General features: G+C 43.7%; 1 protein-coding gene across 6 annotated transcripts in view; it reads right to left on the minus strand.

Annotated features, from left to right (window-relative positions):
* Positions 1–16,209, minus strand: part of tnrc6c1 (trinucleotide repeat containing adaptor 6C1) — a 36,455-nt gene that overhangs the window by 2,697 nt on the left and 17,549 nt on the right. For 3 of the 6 annotated variants that reach the window (XM_032538380.1, XM_032538377.1, XM_032538381.1), the window contains 14 exons: positions 9,969–12,452; positions 7,458–7,637; positions 6,752–6,918; positions 6,544–6,630; positions 5,423–5,641; positions 4,496–4,645; positions 4,055–4,174; positions 3,737–3,820; positions 3,281–3,521; positions 3,021–3,185; positions 2,624–2,800; positions 1,963–2,112; positions 1,480–1,590; positions 858–1,073 (listed from right to left, as the gene is read on the minus strand). In XM_032538380.1, coding sequence (XP_032394271.1) covers positions 858–1,073; positions 1,480–1,590; positions 1,963–2,112; positions 2,624–2,800; positions 3,021–3,185; positions 3,281–3,521; positions 3,737–3,820; positions 4,055–4,174; positions 4,496–4,645; positions 5,423–5,641; positions 6,544–6,630; positions 6,752–6,918; positions 7,458–7,637; positions 9,969–12,452 — 4,551 coding nt within the window. The remainder of the gene's footprint in view (positions 1–857; positions 1,074–1,479; positions 1,591–1,962; positions 2,113–2,623; positions 2,801–3,020; positions 3,186–3,280; positions 3,522–3,736; positions 3,821–4,054; positions 4,175–4,495; positions 4,646–5,422; positions 5,642–6,543; positions 6,631–6,751; positions 6,919–7,457; positions 7,638–9,968; positions 12,453–16,209) is intronic. The other 3 variants (XM_032538379.1, XM_032538378.1, XM_032538376.1) reach the window with 2 other exon arrangements.

The raw sequence follows: 16,209 nt of genomic DNA on the forward strand, positions 1-16,209 counted from the left end.
CTGCTGCTCACTTTTTAACAAATACATCTAGACGTGTACATATCACTCCCGTTCTCTACACTCTACATTGGCTCCCGGTGCATTTTAAAATAGATTTAAAGATTTTATTGTTTGTTTGCAAGGCCTTAAATGGTCTGGCCCTGGAGCATTTGTCTGTCTTTGCGGGAGCACAACGGGTCATTGCGTTCTTCAAATCAGCAAGTTTTAAAACTACCAAAGTCCAGGTATAAATGGTGGGGTGATCAGGCTTTTGCAGTTGCTGCCCCAGGACTCTGGAACAGGTTTCCCCTCTGATATTCGCACAAGATGTAGCTCTTTTAAGGTACAAACTCAAAACGTATCTGTTTAGTCTTGCTTTTAATACGTAGCGGTGGTGTGACAATTTCATTCTTCTGTTTCTTTGTAACCGTTTCTGATTTTACCGTTTTATGTGTTCGTTCCTTCTAGTTTTTACTCTTGGTTTCTGATTTTAAGCACTTGGGATACCTGCTGGTTGCTGTAAAGTGCTATGTAAATAGATTTTGATTGATTGATGTCTTTGCTGCCAAAAAGATGTGCCAAAATTCAGAATTACAAGAATGTTTAATCTATTCGTTGACTACAAATAAAACTTGTATAATTGTCTTTTGTAATCAATTAATTATTGTAGGTAATATAGGCACTCTCAATTCAGAATATATGCTTTTTTATTTGTCATTACATAACATCCTAGGGGTTTGAAGTTGCACTTGGCTACTGACAAAAATGAGAATGGCTTTATCTGCTTGCCTACGTTTGTTATCTTCTTTTTCTACATAATGTAGAAAATGATGGAAGCATAAAAAACTTGGCTTATTTATATTCCACTATCACACTACCTGAGGTGTAAGAGCTGCTCCAGCCTTGGGCCAGACCCAGGGAATTACCGCCCCATGTTGAAGGCTTGGTGTTGGTGAGGCCAGGTGGGGGTCGGGAAGGGGCTGTGTTGCTGCTCCGGGGGCCCTGGGGGACCTTCCACAGCTCGTGGGAGAGAGAGCCCTGGTTGTGAGAAATGGGACCTGGAGACCAAGTAGATTTCATCTCTGACAGTTTACCTGAATGGAAAAGAGTAAGGGAAAGGTTGGCCTGCAGAACCAAGTGACTGAAAGACAGTTGCTCCCACAGGAGGGAGTCCTGTAGAGCAAAAATGGACGTAATGGTTATTTAATATTTGTCAAAAGGACAGCACTTCCCATGCCACACACAAGGAAGAAGGACAGACACTAAATACGCTAACACCACAGGAGAAATATGCACTGCATTAGAGGCAGAGTTGACAGGAAAAGAGTTCAAAAGAGTATCATATTTAATCAGGAGCTTGAATGGAAAGGAGAGATGTGGTTTGCTAATGAGTGGTTGAGGCACTGGTTGTTACAATAACAGGAGAGAGAGGATAATGTTGATTTGCAGGGATTCAGCCACTGCAGTGTGGGGGGAGACTGTTATGGATAAACCATGTACCTGCATCGTCTGTCTCTGGGGACGACAGACTGAATGAGCTAGTGTAGGCACTGACTGGCCAATCAGTGGAAGGAGGCAGAGCCTCGTTCTGAGATGAAGTGGGAGAGGAGCCTAAGCCGATGCCATCAACACAAACAAATAGACAAACACAAACAAAAAAGGAAAAAATAGCAGAAAGAGAAAATGGAGTAAAGGAAAAATGCACTACAAATGATGATAGTAAGCTTATACTGTAAAGAAGATAAGAGAAACTGGAAATTAAAATGGTCCAAAACAGTCAAAAGTAGGAAAATGAAGAACAAAAAAATAAGAAGCGGGTTCTTTGGTAGCAGCAACTGCCCAATACTATCAGACAATTTTACATAGGGACACAGCTTGCTTTATAAAAAATATTCAAGACCACTACACAAAAAAATGTCTTACTTAGTATCTCACTGAGACAAGTGTTCAGACCTTTTAGCTTAAAAACTCTTAATCTCTCACCTCCACTCCTGTCCCGTAGCAGGTAGCGGTTGACATCTTGGATGTTGGTGTTGATGGTGGGCCCACTGGGGACACTTCCTGGGGTCACGTTAGGGTCGGTCTCAGGGTCAATATTCTGGAGACCCTTCCAGGGCACACCGGGGCAGAACTCTGAAAATTAAATGTTTGAAAATGTTTGTTTTAGCATTATATGAAACATTATCTACCGATTATCTAATATCTGTTAACTAACTACCATCCAGCTAGTAACCCGGCATCAGTTTTGAGTTAATAAAGTTTAACTAGGTGGTTACTTTATTTTAATTGTTTATAGATGAAGAGATAATAGTCATGTGTAATTATGTACTGTATATCCCATATTTCAACAATGCAAAAGTGATTTGAAAAGTGTTCCATTATAAAAGTAATGAAAAGTGATTCGGTAAGATTTGTCTTTTCCTTGCCAGTTCTCCTATTTGTGACAAAGTAAATCAATAACAGTGTCATTCACATAGCTGTAAATGTCTACAGTGAGAGGTACAAATACAGCACAACTATTTAAAAGAACTATTTTAAAGTAGCCGGGAACATGGCTGACTCGATCAACAGTGATCAACATCCTGCTGCCAACAACAAACTGACAAACCATCAATATAGAGTACTTAATTAGAGTGTTTCTAACCTGGTGGCCAGTTGATATTGGTCCCATTGGCCATCTTGTCATTGCTGCTCTTGCCCTGTCCCCAGCTGTCTGGGGTGACAAGGGGGCTGGTAGGAGACTCTGAGCTGGACATCATGTTGTAAGGGCTGTAAGAGTCCTCTAGCTGAGGGGGCTTACCAGGTAGGCCAAGGTTGGCACCTGAGAAAAGGGAAATTAAAACAATATTATTGAAATGTGGGATTTTTTCAATGAAAAACATAGTCTGCATTCTGGTCCTTGATGTAAAATCGGCTCAATGTGAACTCAACTTGTATTGAAGTTTAATTTAGAAAAAGGAAGACCTTGCAATTGATGAGTCATCACAAATATAAACTTTAAATCAGGTGGGGGCTTCTCAGGATGCCCTTTCTTTTCTCACCATGCTTGCCCAGGTTGGGCTCAAGAGGAGAGGAGCTTCCAGAGAGGCTTTCCATGGAGTTGGGATGCGTCCACTGCGACAGGCGCGATTGAGGCTGGGGGGGTTCCTTCATAGACAGACTTCCCACCTCCATGCAGTTTACATTCATGTTTGGATTCAGTCCAGCTGAGGAGACAGAGAGCTGTTACGACACAAGCCCAAAAGGTTTAGCGCAGTATTACCTATTGTCCGTTAAAAGAGAAAAGGTAAATGGCACCCACAGAGAGAGTAGTGACTGTAGGTATTGGGAGATGGCTGCGGCTCTTTGGTCTGCAGGTCAGGGAGGCCTGGAGCCTGGGGGTGACCTGGAAATGAATCCAGGGTGGATTTGGACCCACCATGATGCAGGCCCGAGTGGGAGGGAGGCGGCTGCTGTTGCTGCTGTTTCATCAGTAGGGCCTGGGCCAGCTGACGCTGGTGCTGTTGGATCTGCTGCTGCATGTTATTGATTGTACGTGCAACCTGGGACGACAACACAATGTAGACCTATTTAGGATCTATAATGTGCAGGTGTAACACATAACTGAAATAAACATTGGTCTGGGATGTTTTAAATCAATCAGCTTTATATAGGTAAAATAGTTATAACTCAGTAAATATATGATTTTTCAGTGATCACAGTGAGTAATAAGAGAACAGGAAACAAGGGGAAACTTAAGGTTAAGAGGGAAACATACTTGCTGCTCTTGTTGTCGAATGGGGCCAGAAACGTTGCGTTGCGCCTGCAACATCTGCTGCTGAATTTGTAAACGCTGGTATGCCTGTGTATCAGGTAGAAGCATGGTTTCAATGTCAAAAGACAATGTGTCTATATATCCAGTAATAACTCAGAAGTAAAGAAAAAAATGGCACGCAATAAAATTAATCTATATGTACACAAAACATATAGTATGTATTTACACTTTATAGATATTTGCCATGTGCGCTCTACTGCAGGTAGTTGTATCTTCTGTATTTAATACAACTTAAAGCAGACAAGGCTAAATAAGACTCACCAGTTGCAGCTGGTAAAGTTGATTCAGAAGGGTCATATGTTGAGGGTTTATTGGTGAGGTTAAAAGTGCAGGATTCAGACCAATGTTTTTTGCTGCAAACTGTAAGAGCTGTGCTTGAACCTGTGGCAAAGTAAAAACACATTAAAACCAATTTGTTAGCTTAATTAAAATGTAAAACAGACCATCTGTTTGTTGCATACACCTTCTATGAAGTTCCATATCAGCTTGTAGTGTCAAGGTCCAAAAATAATTGGCTCCTTCATTCATATATACCAGTTCAAATAGGTCTAAACATATGCATAACAAATGAAAAAAAGACTTTAATCTGAATGTACGAAATATCACTGCATTCATTAAAATGCTTTGTCTAGTAATGTGTTTGTATAGTAAATGAGAAATAAGGCTGTGTGTGTGCTTATCTATATATGTGTGTGTATATACCTGAGGGGAGAGAAACTGAGGCACTTGAGCCCGTAGACTAGGCTGAGAGGAACTGAGAGGCGGCACTGACGGGTGAGGAGGCGGCTGCGGATGCTGCATGGCCCGGGCTTGTACTGCTCCACCACTGCCAAACATTCCACTCTGCATCTGCTAGACAAACAAAGAGTCAACAGAAATGGTCGACAGAGTGCCAGCATGCCCTTAAAAAGTCTTGCAATCATAATGATGTAATTTTATCTGTTTGAAATGTCTTAAATATTTTATCTAAAGTTACAACAGACAAGTTCAGCTCATGTCACAAAATAACAATACAAGGTAAGTGATCAATATCACCACAAGCAGTGGTAGTAAAAAATGTGATGCCCTAAACAACATAATATTTATGTTTAGACATTGTTGATTTGGCGTTTTTTGATTATTCCAAGAATAAATTCCCCCGTTACCAACAACAAAATGGTAATGATGCTTTAGGAAATTAAGGCAAACTTAAAATGTCTAATTTAATTGGGGATAGTAGACAATTATCTGTTGAACACCAATTTAACCTTTTTTGATAAAAGGGTTAAAATTGATGATTTACATTTAATTTGGAACCTCTCAATCAATTGCTTTTCCCTGGGATATCATTCAAACACTCCAGTTGAATATTTTTCTACACCACATATGGTGCTAACCAGCATTCAAATTTAAAATTATTTAAAGCAATTTTAAAGATTATTTTTTGGGCTTTTCTGCCTTTATTTGATAGGACAGCTAGTTGAGAAAGGGGAGAGAGAGGGGAAAGACATAGAGGAAATTGTCACAGGTCGGATTTGAATCCTTGACCTCTGCGTTGAGGCATAAACATCTCAGTATATGTGCGTCTGCTCTACCCACCGATCCAAACCGGCCACTGTGCGGTTATTGTTATATAAATGTAAGACTTACCTTATCCATGAAGGGCAAGCGGGGATCTGACAAGGCGTCTTTGGAAAGAAGCGGAGGCCGAGGGCAGCTTATGGGCTTGTTGATGAGTCCGTTGTTGTAGTCGTGGCCGGCTATCCCCATCCCCCGCTTGTCCATCTCTGTCTTCTTCTCGAGCAGGGCACTCATCGCCTGGTCCAGGCTCATGTTGTTGCTCTTCAAAGCCTCCTCTGCTGGATCCCTCTGAAGAATAAACAAAGCATCAGTAATACAGAAGCGTATCATCACCAAAAGTGTAGTGTATGAATAATATGCAGTTTCAAACTTCCCTTTTCATGACTTATGTTACAGACACAAATGACACCATTTAGTCAATCTGTCAATTATTTTCAATTACTGATTTTAAGTCAGAAAATTACCAAAGCCCCGGATGACGTCTTTAAATGTCAAGTTTTGTTCAACCAACCAATACTTTACAACCCAAAGATATTTTAAATTAAACTAGCAGTAAGTAGTCACATTTGAGACATGGGAACCAATGAAATTAGCTATTGTTTCAAACTAAAGTGACTCAAAACGATAAATTGTTACAGTTGGTACAGTTGTATAATTAAATTTGTAAATAGTTGCTCTTTCATTTTCTGTTGATTGACTACTAAATAAATCAGCTAATACCGGCAGGTATAATCACCGTCATTCTCGGAGTGAACTAATTAGAATTAATTTAACATGCAGCAACAATACACAGATATTTACATCAAACCATTTGAAGCTCAAAACAAATAAACATGACAAAAGCAACCACCAAGAATAATCTATGGCAGAATGATCATTAATTCTGCTTTTTGGAAGAATTTTAGTCTTTAAAACATGATACGGAGCAGATACAGGCGTGCATTGCTGTCAGTCCCAGTTGTTTTTTTGATGCTCGCTCTTACCAAAGCTGGAAATTTTAAAATTCTACACAGAGGCTATGCACGCTCATTTCAATTTCCCCATCTATGAAAGCGAAATGCTTAATAGTATATGTTGTAACAACCACCATTGATCGAAAGAAGAAATATAGAAGTCAAATTTAAAAATATCACAATGTCACTTCTAAGAATTGACAAAGAGCAGTGCAGTGTAGTGTCACTTCAACTCACAGGGAAGCCCATGTCTGTGAGCTGTTTGATAAGACGATTCATGATCCAGGCATCTTCTTGCTTTCCTGGGACCTTACCCTGGGAGAGCTGATGACACAAAATGATTATGAACAAATTAACTTAATAATATTTTACTATGAAAATGTAATAAAACATTTTTCTCAAGGACTAAGGGACTATTCTGTATGTAATTAGCCCGGCTTCATACCTTTGGTGGGCCCTTTTTAGATGGATTGCCCCAAGAGTTACAGGAGGAGTTGTTCTCCTGGGAGGCAGCATTGTTCCACATGTCTCCCTCCTCAGCATCCCACTGACCCCCCGACAAGTTCAGCTCTTCACCTCCACCTCCCCATCCGTCTTGCATAGGTTTGGGGGCTGGAAAACACATCACAAGGGAGGTTGTAAACCAAGCAGCATTGAGGGCATACTTTGACACATGCCTTAAGTAATAACTTTGTTAGTATTTACTTATAATAATTTATGTAAGTCAATAACTTTGACTGTATAACATTTTTTTATTTGAAAGATTTAACTCTATCCAACTGGTTCGAGTTAAAGCTAAGCATCCAACCAGCTGTCCTTTTGCTAGTGAGCTTTTAGTATCAGGAAATAAAAGCGACAAAATTCAACCGTGGAAAAAATAACAACTAAAGAAATAAGATAAACTTAAAACGTAACATGTTGCACATTACTACATAAAAGTAATCTGGAACGGCCACTAGAGGTCAGTGTGGATATTGGGGCATAATTTCCAGTGCCCTTGCTTCCTTTGTATCATATTGATGCCCTTGATGTTCGAGATTGAATTGTCTTATTTCAGTTGTTGAGCAAACATGTTATATCATTATTACTTAAAAAAGTACACACATTTAGTAAGACTATTTTGTAAAACCATTCACAGCTAAGCTATTTACCAGGTTTGCAAGATGCAGACGTGACTGTCGGGTTGCCTCTGCCATAGCCGTCTGGGTCTCCCCAGCTCCCGGTAGATTTGCTCCAGGCAGACGTCCCATTGTCAACACTGACCGGAGCGGGTGCAGCTTCCCCCCAAGAGCTCTCTGATTTTGTGTGGGAGCTGGGTATCTCTCCCCAACCTGGAGGACACAAAGATAAGCCTGTCAATATAAATACTTCAAACCACAACTATCAACATCTAAAATCATGCTTTGGATGCAACCATAAGTTATCAGCATTTTGTCTCAAATGACTTGTTTTTAGAGTTTCTCATAAGAAGGCAGAAGAGATATTATGAAAATAAAAAATAATTCTTTTATTTTTTGGGGGCATTTTTAAGCCTTTATTTGATAGGATAGCTGAAGACATTAAAGGGGAGAGAGAGGGAGGAATGACATGCAGCAAAGGGCCACAGGTCTGAGTCAAACCCAGGCCCACTGCGTCGAGGAGTAAACCCCTGTATATGGATGCCCGCTCTACCAACTGAGCTATTCAGGCAGCCAAATAATTATATCATAAACTAACACTATTACAGTAACAGAAACAAATTTTCTTGGTCAAATGGTCATTGTCTGCATTTTCCAGAAATATCAGAAGCACTGTGAAATACAGCTGTCTAAAAATTAACTGCATTTTCACATGCCATTTCACAATCAAACTTGATGGTACTTTGTTACCAATTTGTTGAATTTACTGGCCAGGCAAAACTTAAATGGCAAAGTATGAACTATATAGCGTTGGATCAAGTAGTTTGTGCTTGGCTTGTGTTGACATAGTTTTGTGGTCAACATGAGAGTTAGTGATGCTCATGTCTTGAATGCAAAATGCTGAATTGAAAATTACAATATTTAATTTACTTAATGTAAGAGCCCTCATCAAAGCTCTTTCTTATAAAAACATGTGGACACTCAGGCTCTCTCTCTTCTGATTCCACATATTGATGAATATAAATATAAATAATTGCAAAGCTTAAATTGCAATGCATAACTGATGGACCCACAAAAACATACTTGCATTCTCTTTTATTTGTTTTCCTATTTGTTGTTTTTTAACAGAGCCTTAAAACTAACTGAGGCTCTGGTAAACATCATTGTCCCGTTTATTCTTCTGTTTTGGAGTGGGAAGTGCCACTCGTGCAGGAAGGCAGAAACCTGGGCTTGGCTTAGCAGGATGGTTGACAGAGGGAGAAGACACCCCATTTAAGATTTGGCGCAGCCTGGAACCTCTTGGCATGAAAGACACAGCACCGTCTCTGGACCTGCGTAGTGCCAGGCTCAACTTAGCTCTCTCTCCAGGGAGAGGTCAAGTCCTAAAGGCTGTTCCAAAATTGTAATGAACATTCAACTTTCTAGTATGACTGGCTGAAGCATTACACTATTCCAAAGAGAGCTACTGTGACAAACACACGTAATATTTTCCCCACCACTTTCTGCCATTAGTTATTGGGAAGCAAATTGATCTAATGTGGAGTCGGCATGCAGGGTCAAGTGAGGGACAGCAGGGGGCGTCAGCCCCCTCTCAGCTCCTAGGGGCTTACTCCACCTCCTCCCTTCATTAACTGACAGATGGTGGCTCCCATTTAATCACACACTTCCGATTCTTCTCAAACTGTTTGTGGTGAATCACTATTTTCACAAGGCACTTTGTAAACAGCATTCTTGTGCTTCCTTTGGGTACCCATGAGAGGTTGCCAGAGTTACCCACACAGACGTGCCTGTTGTGAAATGTGAGGCACCTCATGGAGGGACAGGGCTGGCACTGCTTAACTCATTTGGATAGTCGATTAGATGTAAATCCAAAGAGGGCAAACTAGGTCAAGACCTTTAAGTGGCTCAAAAGATTGGAGCTTAAAAAGGTGCACTATGAGTTCCTGCATGGTTTCAGCACAATTTAATTTTTGTCTCAAATCATAGGCATCCCTGCTTGATCCGCTAGCTGCCTGCCCCCTGAATACACTGTGAAAAAGCCCGGTCTTGGGAGACAACACAGGGGTCGTAAATGTCAAACAAACACTAGGGGCACAGGCTGTGCACCAAAATACAACAAACCTGTTCCCGCCAATCACCGACAAGATGGTTGGGGGAGGGGGTAAGGATTAGTGACAGTCAGTTGGGCATGACAGTTACGGAAACATGGGGGGAGTTTGTTTAGTATTTACTTGGAACATCAACAGAAGTGACGTCATGCAGGAACTCATAGTGCACCTTTAACATTCCAACGTACTAACTACTCAACAACTTTTATGTTTGACACCTTTACTTTTAACAGTAAAAAAAAGGCAGAAAAACTTTAAATTAATATAATTTTGATTTTGAATATGTAAAATAAATTTACCTTTAAAATCTGAATGTTGACAATCTAATTAATCATTAAACTATGAGTGAATTAATCTGACCAACTGGGCTTAACAGTATAGGTCTGGGGTATGTGGTTCTTACACACTTCAAAATCAGAGTATTATGATGTCTCACCTTGAGCTATCAGGGGGCCCCTGTTGTGAGATGGCCCAGACTGGTGTTGGACAACAGGATCCACGGACCCACTGGTGGGCCCTGGGTTTTGAGTTTGGTTCTGTAAAGGTGCAGGCGGCCCGTGATAGGGGTGATTGTGAGAGTGGGGATGGTTGTTGTTGTTGGTGTTGGGGCCTGGGGGGTTATTGCCTCCAGTGGTAACTTTAGCCTGGGACATTCCTGGATTGTTCCTGTCCCACAGGTTGACTGACTTGCTGTAGGTAACAGGGTCACCCCAAGCAGAGGTCCCATCATCTATCTCCATTTTACGTCGGATTGAAGGTGGAGAGGGCTCTTCCCAGCCTGTAGGCTCAGCTGAGGACTCCTTACTGCCACTCCAGTTTCCACCTTGCTTCACAGAGCCTGATCCAATCCAAGAGCCTATGCTCCCTCCCCCACTACTACCACTGGGCCCATCCTGGGGCTTCCCCCCCCAACCTTGGGGAGGGCCACTGGGACGCTGACTCACTGGCTCTCCCCAGCCCCCATTTCCACCAGCTGCAGGTATCCCAGGTCCTGAAGAAGACATTCCCCAGCCTCGTGGGTTTTCCTTCCAGCCTCCTGCTTCTCCCTCCCAACCTGGGTTGGTGGGACTCTTTTTGCTCTCTTCTGGTTCTCTCCAGTCCCCTGCATTATTGCTCCCACCAGTATTGCCCCAGCTGCGGGATGCCTTGGGTTGCTCTCCCCAGCTCTGGGATGTGACCTTGTTGCGAGAATCATCCCACCCAGTTGACTTCTCCTCTCCCCAGGATTGACCCCCATTCTTGGGTATGCTGGTGGTGGAACCTCCTGTTGGAGGATTAGCCCAGCCACCAGGGCCACCTGGGGGCTTAATGTTGTTGGGTGGGTCTCCCCAACCAGAGCTAGGCTGGTTGTTGGCAGCTATGCTTCCACCCCAACCTGAAGATCCCTGAGAACCAGGCACATCATTTTTGCTCCCAGGGTCAGTCCTCTGAGAGGGGACCATGTTATTGTTGGAGGGCCCTTGGGCATCGCTTGGAGTGGTTGGGCCAGAGCCCCATGATTCAGCAGCTGCATCATTCTTGTGTTTAGTATTTTCCATGTCCCAGGAGGTGTGCTGGCGAACAGGAGTCTGTCCCCAGCCAGTGTTACACAACACCCTGGGGTCCAGATCCTGGGCAGGCATCAGAGGAGCTGGATTATCTCTGGATGAGGTGTCTATTTGCTGGGGATTTCCTTCCATGCTGTCATTGCTCCCTTCACTTGCACCAGCTTTGTTCACAGCTCTGCTCCAAGGACTTGCTTGTGTTTCCTGGGGAGGAGAGGTGGGGGCATCCCAGCCTCCCTGGGCCTCCTCTGTGTGCTGCTTCCCCCAGTTTCCACCAGACTGGTCACCCCAACCTCCAGAATTTCCTGCTCCACCTCCTCCAAGGCCCCAGCCAGAGTCCCAACCCGGGGCCTCCTTAGCTGAAGATGCCTTCGAGTCGCCACCGTTACCCCATACTGAGCTACCATCTTCTCCATTGACCTGTGGGCCCCCTGGAGGGGTCTGGCCCATGGAACCCAAGCCTACAGGTGAACTACCCCAGCCAGACAAGTTGCGGATGGGGCTGGGGGGTTCCTGCTTATTAGTGTGATTTGGTCCATCAGTTTTAAGGTTCTGAGGTTCTGAACTGAAAGACCCATTCATGGCTGGGGAGCGGTGTGGCTCTGATGTGTCAGAGGCCATTATGTTACCCCAGGCGCTGCCAATCCCAGAGGAGTTGCTGTTAGTGTTGGCTCCAGTACATGTGCTGGTCTGGGCTGGTGGGGGGCCAGGCGGATTACAGAGGTTGGGTGTAGGTTGAGGAGGTGAAATGGTATTGGCTCCCCCTGAGCTGCCTCCCCCTGTGCCACCACCATCATGCCCTAACATGGGCCAGGCAGAAGGGTTGGCATTAGGGTTTAGGTTCAAGTTAAAGTTGGTAGTCAAGGATGATGAAGCCCCCCAGCCCCTGCTGCCTCCTCCCCCCACTGGGCTGTCATTCATCCCTTCACTCCCTACTGAGGACTGAGGGGGGCAATGGGAGGGTCCAGGCCCAGAGCCCCAGCTACGATTGGCCTGGCTATTGAGCATGCTGGTTCCAGTTTGATTGGCGGAGCTGGGCCCACTGTTGGCCTTGCTGCTAAGGTGGTTGGTAGGAAAATGGCCTGTCTGGCTATTGGCCCCTGTGGCCATACTCACTGTACTACAACTACTACTAGTACTACTGCTGCTGGTCAGGTGACCAGGGTCAGTGTCCAAAGGGCATCCTCCTGGATGGGCCTGGCTCTGGCTGAGGGTAATAGAAGGCCAAGCCTCTGTGTTCTTCTGGTCAATGATCAGTTGATCCCAGCCACTGAGACTGGTTGAAGATCCAGCACTTGTGGTACTCCTGTTGGCTGGCAGGTGTCCCCAGAGGGGATTATCATACTGGGCTTGCTGGCCACTCTGTGGGGACAGATCTGTATGAGAGGAAAGAAAAAAACAAAACAGGAAATAAGCAAGAAGATGAGAGAAGAGAGGTATAAGTTTAAGTATAAGTATGCCATCCCACCCACATAAGCTTAGTAAGGTTGAAATACCATTGCAACACGTAACGTGTCTTCTGGGTACATAGACATTGATGTTTTTTTAATACAAATAAATACACACACAGAAAGACTAATATGATAGCAGAGGGATCTTTAATTAGAACATATATATAACTTGTATGCACTCCATCCAAAACACTACACTATCACACAGTTTCCATACATTCCATCAGAAATAATGCTCTCTATGATGTAATTAAGAGAAGATAATATTCAATGTAACTACAGATTATGTTACAGTGTTGTACTTAAAAAAAAAGAAAAAAGTCAAATAAAGCAGTCATGGATTAAGCTACAAGGGACCTGTCTCGCTTGCGTGATTGGCTTGTTTTTTTCAGTATCTCTAACTTTAATTTGCTGTATTGGAATTCTAAATTTACTAAAGTAGTAGAGTAGTACAGTAGTGGGATGTAGTCAATGTTTTTTCCAAAAATACAACCTTTAGATTTTACAGTGGTAGTGTTTTAAAATGAACCGCAATCTTCTTGTCATTAAACAATGCATTTGTTTGTCACATATGAAAAGAGAAGCCCTAAAAGACCCTAAGAAGAACTCTCATAATTGGGAACCACATCAATGACAGGGGCCATCCAGCTGAATCATCCTCAACCTCCTAACCATTTCAGTCATGGCTTCTACTTGACATAAAGCACACATACTCTGCACTAGCCCTAGGCAGCCTGTCTCTTCACCAACACGTCAGCCTCTGTAAAACCCCTCTGACAACCCAAAGTTCTGCTTTGGCTTATTTCTTGTAGATCCTCATGGAGTGAGTTGAGTGAGCTCCCTGGAGTTGCACATGGGTTGTGCTGATACAAACTAAGCCCAGTTGCAGATCACAACTGCTGCACTGATCAACCTGCTGCTACCGATTTTCCTCATTTCTGCTGTACTTTGTGCTGTGTCAGTTTGTTGTTTACATGTGCCTTCACATGCATGCTTAGTTTGTATGCAAAGACTCGACAATTACACAAGGGCAGTGACAGTATTTGTGTCCTGCCCCGTTTTCAAGCTTACGTCAATGCTTGCAACTAAAGGAGAGAGAGAAAGGAGGCAGTGAAAGAGCAGGGGAGGGAAAAAAGGGCACTGTGTTTCTGGCACAGATAGCGCTGCCGTTCTGTAGCGTCACTCTACTGAGAATTACAGGACCGCCATTTTCTCAGTCCTGAACTATAGTCAAAAAGGCTCTGAGCTACTGCCTGTTACTCCACCATTGCTGTTATAATAGTATGCATGTCTCACTCACAATAATGAACACAAAGCATAAGAACTCAACACTGCATGACCGCAATGCACTGCAGCGTAAATGTTGGAAAGTGCTCATCCACACGGGATGGGAGGGGGCTTGGTTAACAGCTAAACGATAAAGCCTGGAGACTTTTCATTATGTACTCACTAGGCATGAGGTAAAACAAAACAAACTCTTCTCACCTCCCCCCCACTCTCACATCTTTCAACCTTTCAAAACTGTCACTAAATATTTAGCAAAGACCACTCCCTCTGCAATTAGCACTGCCACCCACAATTGAAAGCATCTTGAATTGCAGTGGCAGCCAAGAGTAAGCCAGAATAACCTCACAAAAGCCTGCTGCACCCCCTCCAGTGCTGGAATGACAATTTTCTCACACATACACGGTTATGTTTGAACAGGCATATCATCAGAACACACATGGTGACAAATGTCTGTTTTTGTTTAAATTTATGACTGCTAGCCAAGAATGCTCTGTTTATAAGCAGCATCACCAAGGTTGTCTAACATGTGTTAGACTTAATAGAATGCATGGAGGTTAGAGGATAACTAGGGCTTGGAGCTCGGCAAAAGAAGAAAAAGCGCAGCAATCCCCTGGATCAAAGCTGGTATTGTTTACAAATGATCCCAGTGCCCACGCAACAACACAATAAGTCAATGTTTAGTAGAGAACAGAGCCCCTTTATGGCTGAAGTTCAGCCCCCTGTGCCTCTCCACTGTGAGGACCTAACATGCGTTGAGTTCACGCCGTGCTACTGTATGGCCACTTGCTCCTTTGTGTGTTAACATACACACCGTGCGACACTGCATCTACTGTGTGGATACATACACTGACAAACAGAAACCATCTTTTCATGCATTTCTTCAGCCTTCCAACACATTTAATTTTACATAGCAAGTTTGCAAGCATGAACGGCATGTACAGTAAGTGTAGTAAGGTGTGTGTGTGTGTGTGTGTGTGTGTGTGTGTGTGTGTGTGTGTGTGTGTGGTGGGGATGTAAGGGTCAGGTAATAAGGGATCATTGAAGAATAAAAATACAAAGACAGAGATGGATGTTGAGAGATGGAAGGAGGGCTGCATGGGACTCAGCTGGACTGATCCGGGCTTAATGAAGTCCCCAAGGGGCAGAGAGACTGGATGGTGCAGAGCTTACAATACATGCTGCCAGCTAGGTGAACGAGCTCTCTGACAGACACGGACATGCTGCACATCCAGGAATGCTACCTCTGCGTTTAATGATAGCAATAGCAACACCCCAATTGTTTTTTATTGGTGTACTGAAGCAGCAAAAATTATTGATTATTTGATTAAAAATAATTGGCAGCCATAAGAATTGATAATCTTATTTTTGCTCGTCATTTTTTAGAAAAAATGCTTAATCTTCAATAGTTCTTGCTTCTCAGATGTGCTGATTTAATGCTTTTCGTTATCATGTATATTAGTGAACTGAATATCGTAACTTTCTTTGCCTTTTGTCAGACAAAACAAGCATTTATATCACTTTGAGCTTTGGGAAATATAATGGCCATTTTTCACAACTTTAGGGCATTTGTTTGACAAAACAATTAAATCAACAATTGATTTAATGAAAATTTAAATCCAGCCCATGGGCCCACCACCTGTGGGAGGATCCAAAGGGGTCGGGTGCGCTGCTATTGGGTGGCAGCGAAGGTCAGGGCTTCGACGGACCAGAACCGGGCGGCAGAGGCTGGCTCTGGGGACGTGGAATGTCACCTCTCTTGGGGGAAGGAGCCGGAACTTGTGCGGGGTGGAGCCTACCGGTTAGACTGGTGGGGCTTACCTCTACGCACAGTCTCTCGGTTTCTGGAACCGTTCTCCTGGATGGGGTTGGACTCTGTCCTACTCCGGAGTTGCCCATGGTGTGAGGCGCCGGGCGGGTGTGGGGATACTCACAAGCCCCCGGCTGAGCGCCGCTGCGTTGGAGTTTACCCCGGTGGACGAGAGGGTCGCCTCCCTACGCCTGCGGTGATGGGGGGAAAACTCTGACTGTTGTTTTGCATTGCACCAAACAAGAGTTCGGAGTATTCGGCCTTCTTGGAGACCTTGAATGGAGTCCTGTATGGGGCTCCAGTAGGGGACTCCATAGTTTCTGCTGGGGGACTTCAATGCACACGTGGGCAATGATGGAGAATACTTGGAGAGCGTGATTGGGAGGACGGCCTCCCTGATCTAAACCAGAGTGGTTGTCTGTTGTTGGACTTCTGTGCTAGTCATGGATTGTCCATCCAAACACCATGTTCGAACATAGGGATCTCATAAGTGTACTTGGTACCAGAGCACCCTAGCCAAAGTTCATGATCGATTTTAATCGTTTCATCTGATCTGAGGCCGTATGTTTTGGACACGTGGTGGAGGGG

Source organism: Etheostoma spectabile, chromosome 15 (genome assembly GCF_008692095.1).
Source record: "Etheostoma spectabile isolate EspeVRDwgs_2016 chromosome 15, UIUC_Espe_1.0, whole genome shotgun sequence".
NCBI lineage: Eukaryota > Metazoa > Chordata > Actinopteri > Perciformes > Percidae > Etheostoma > Etheostoma spectabile.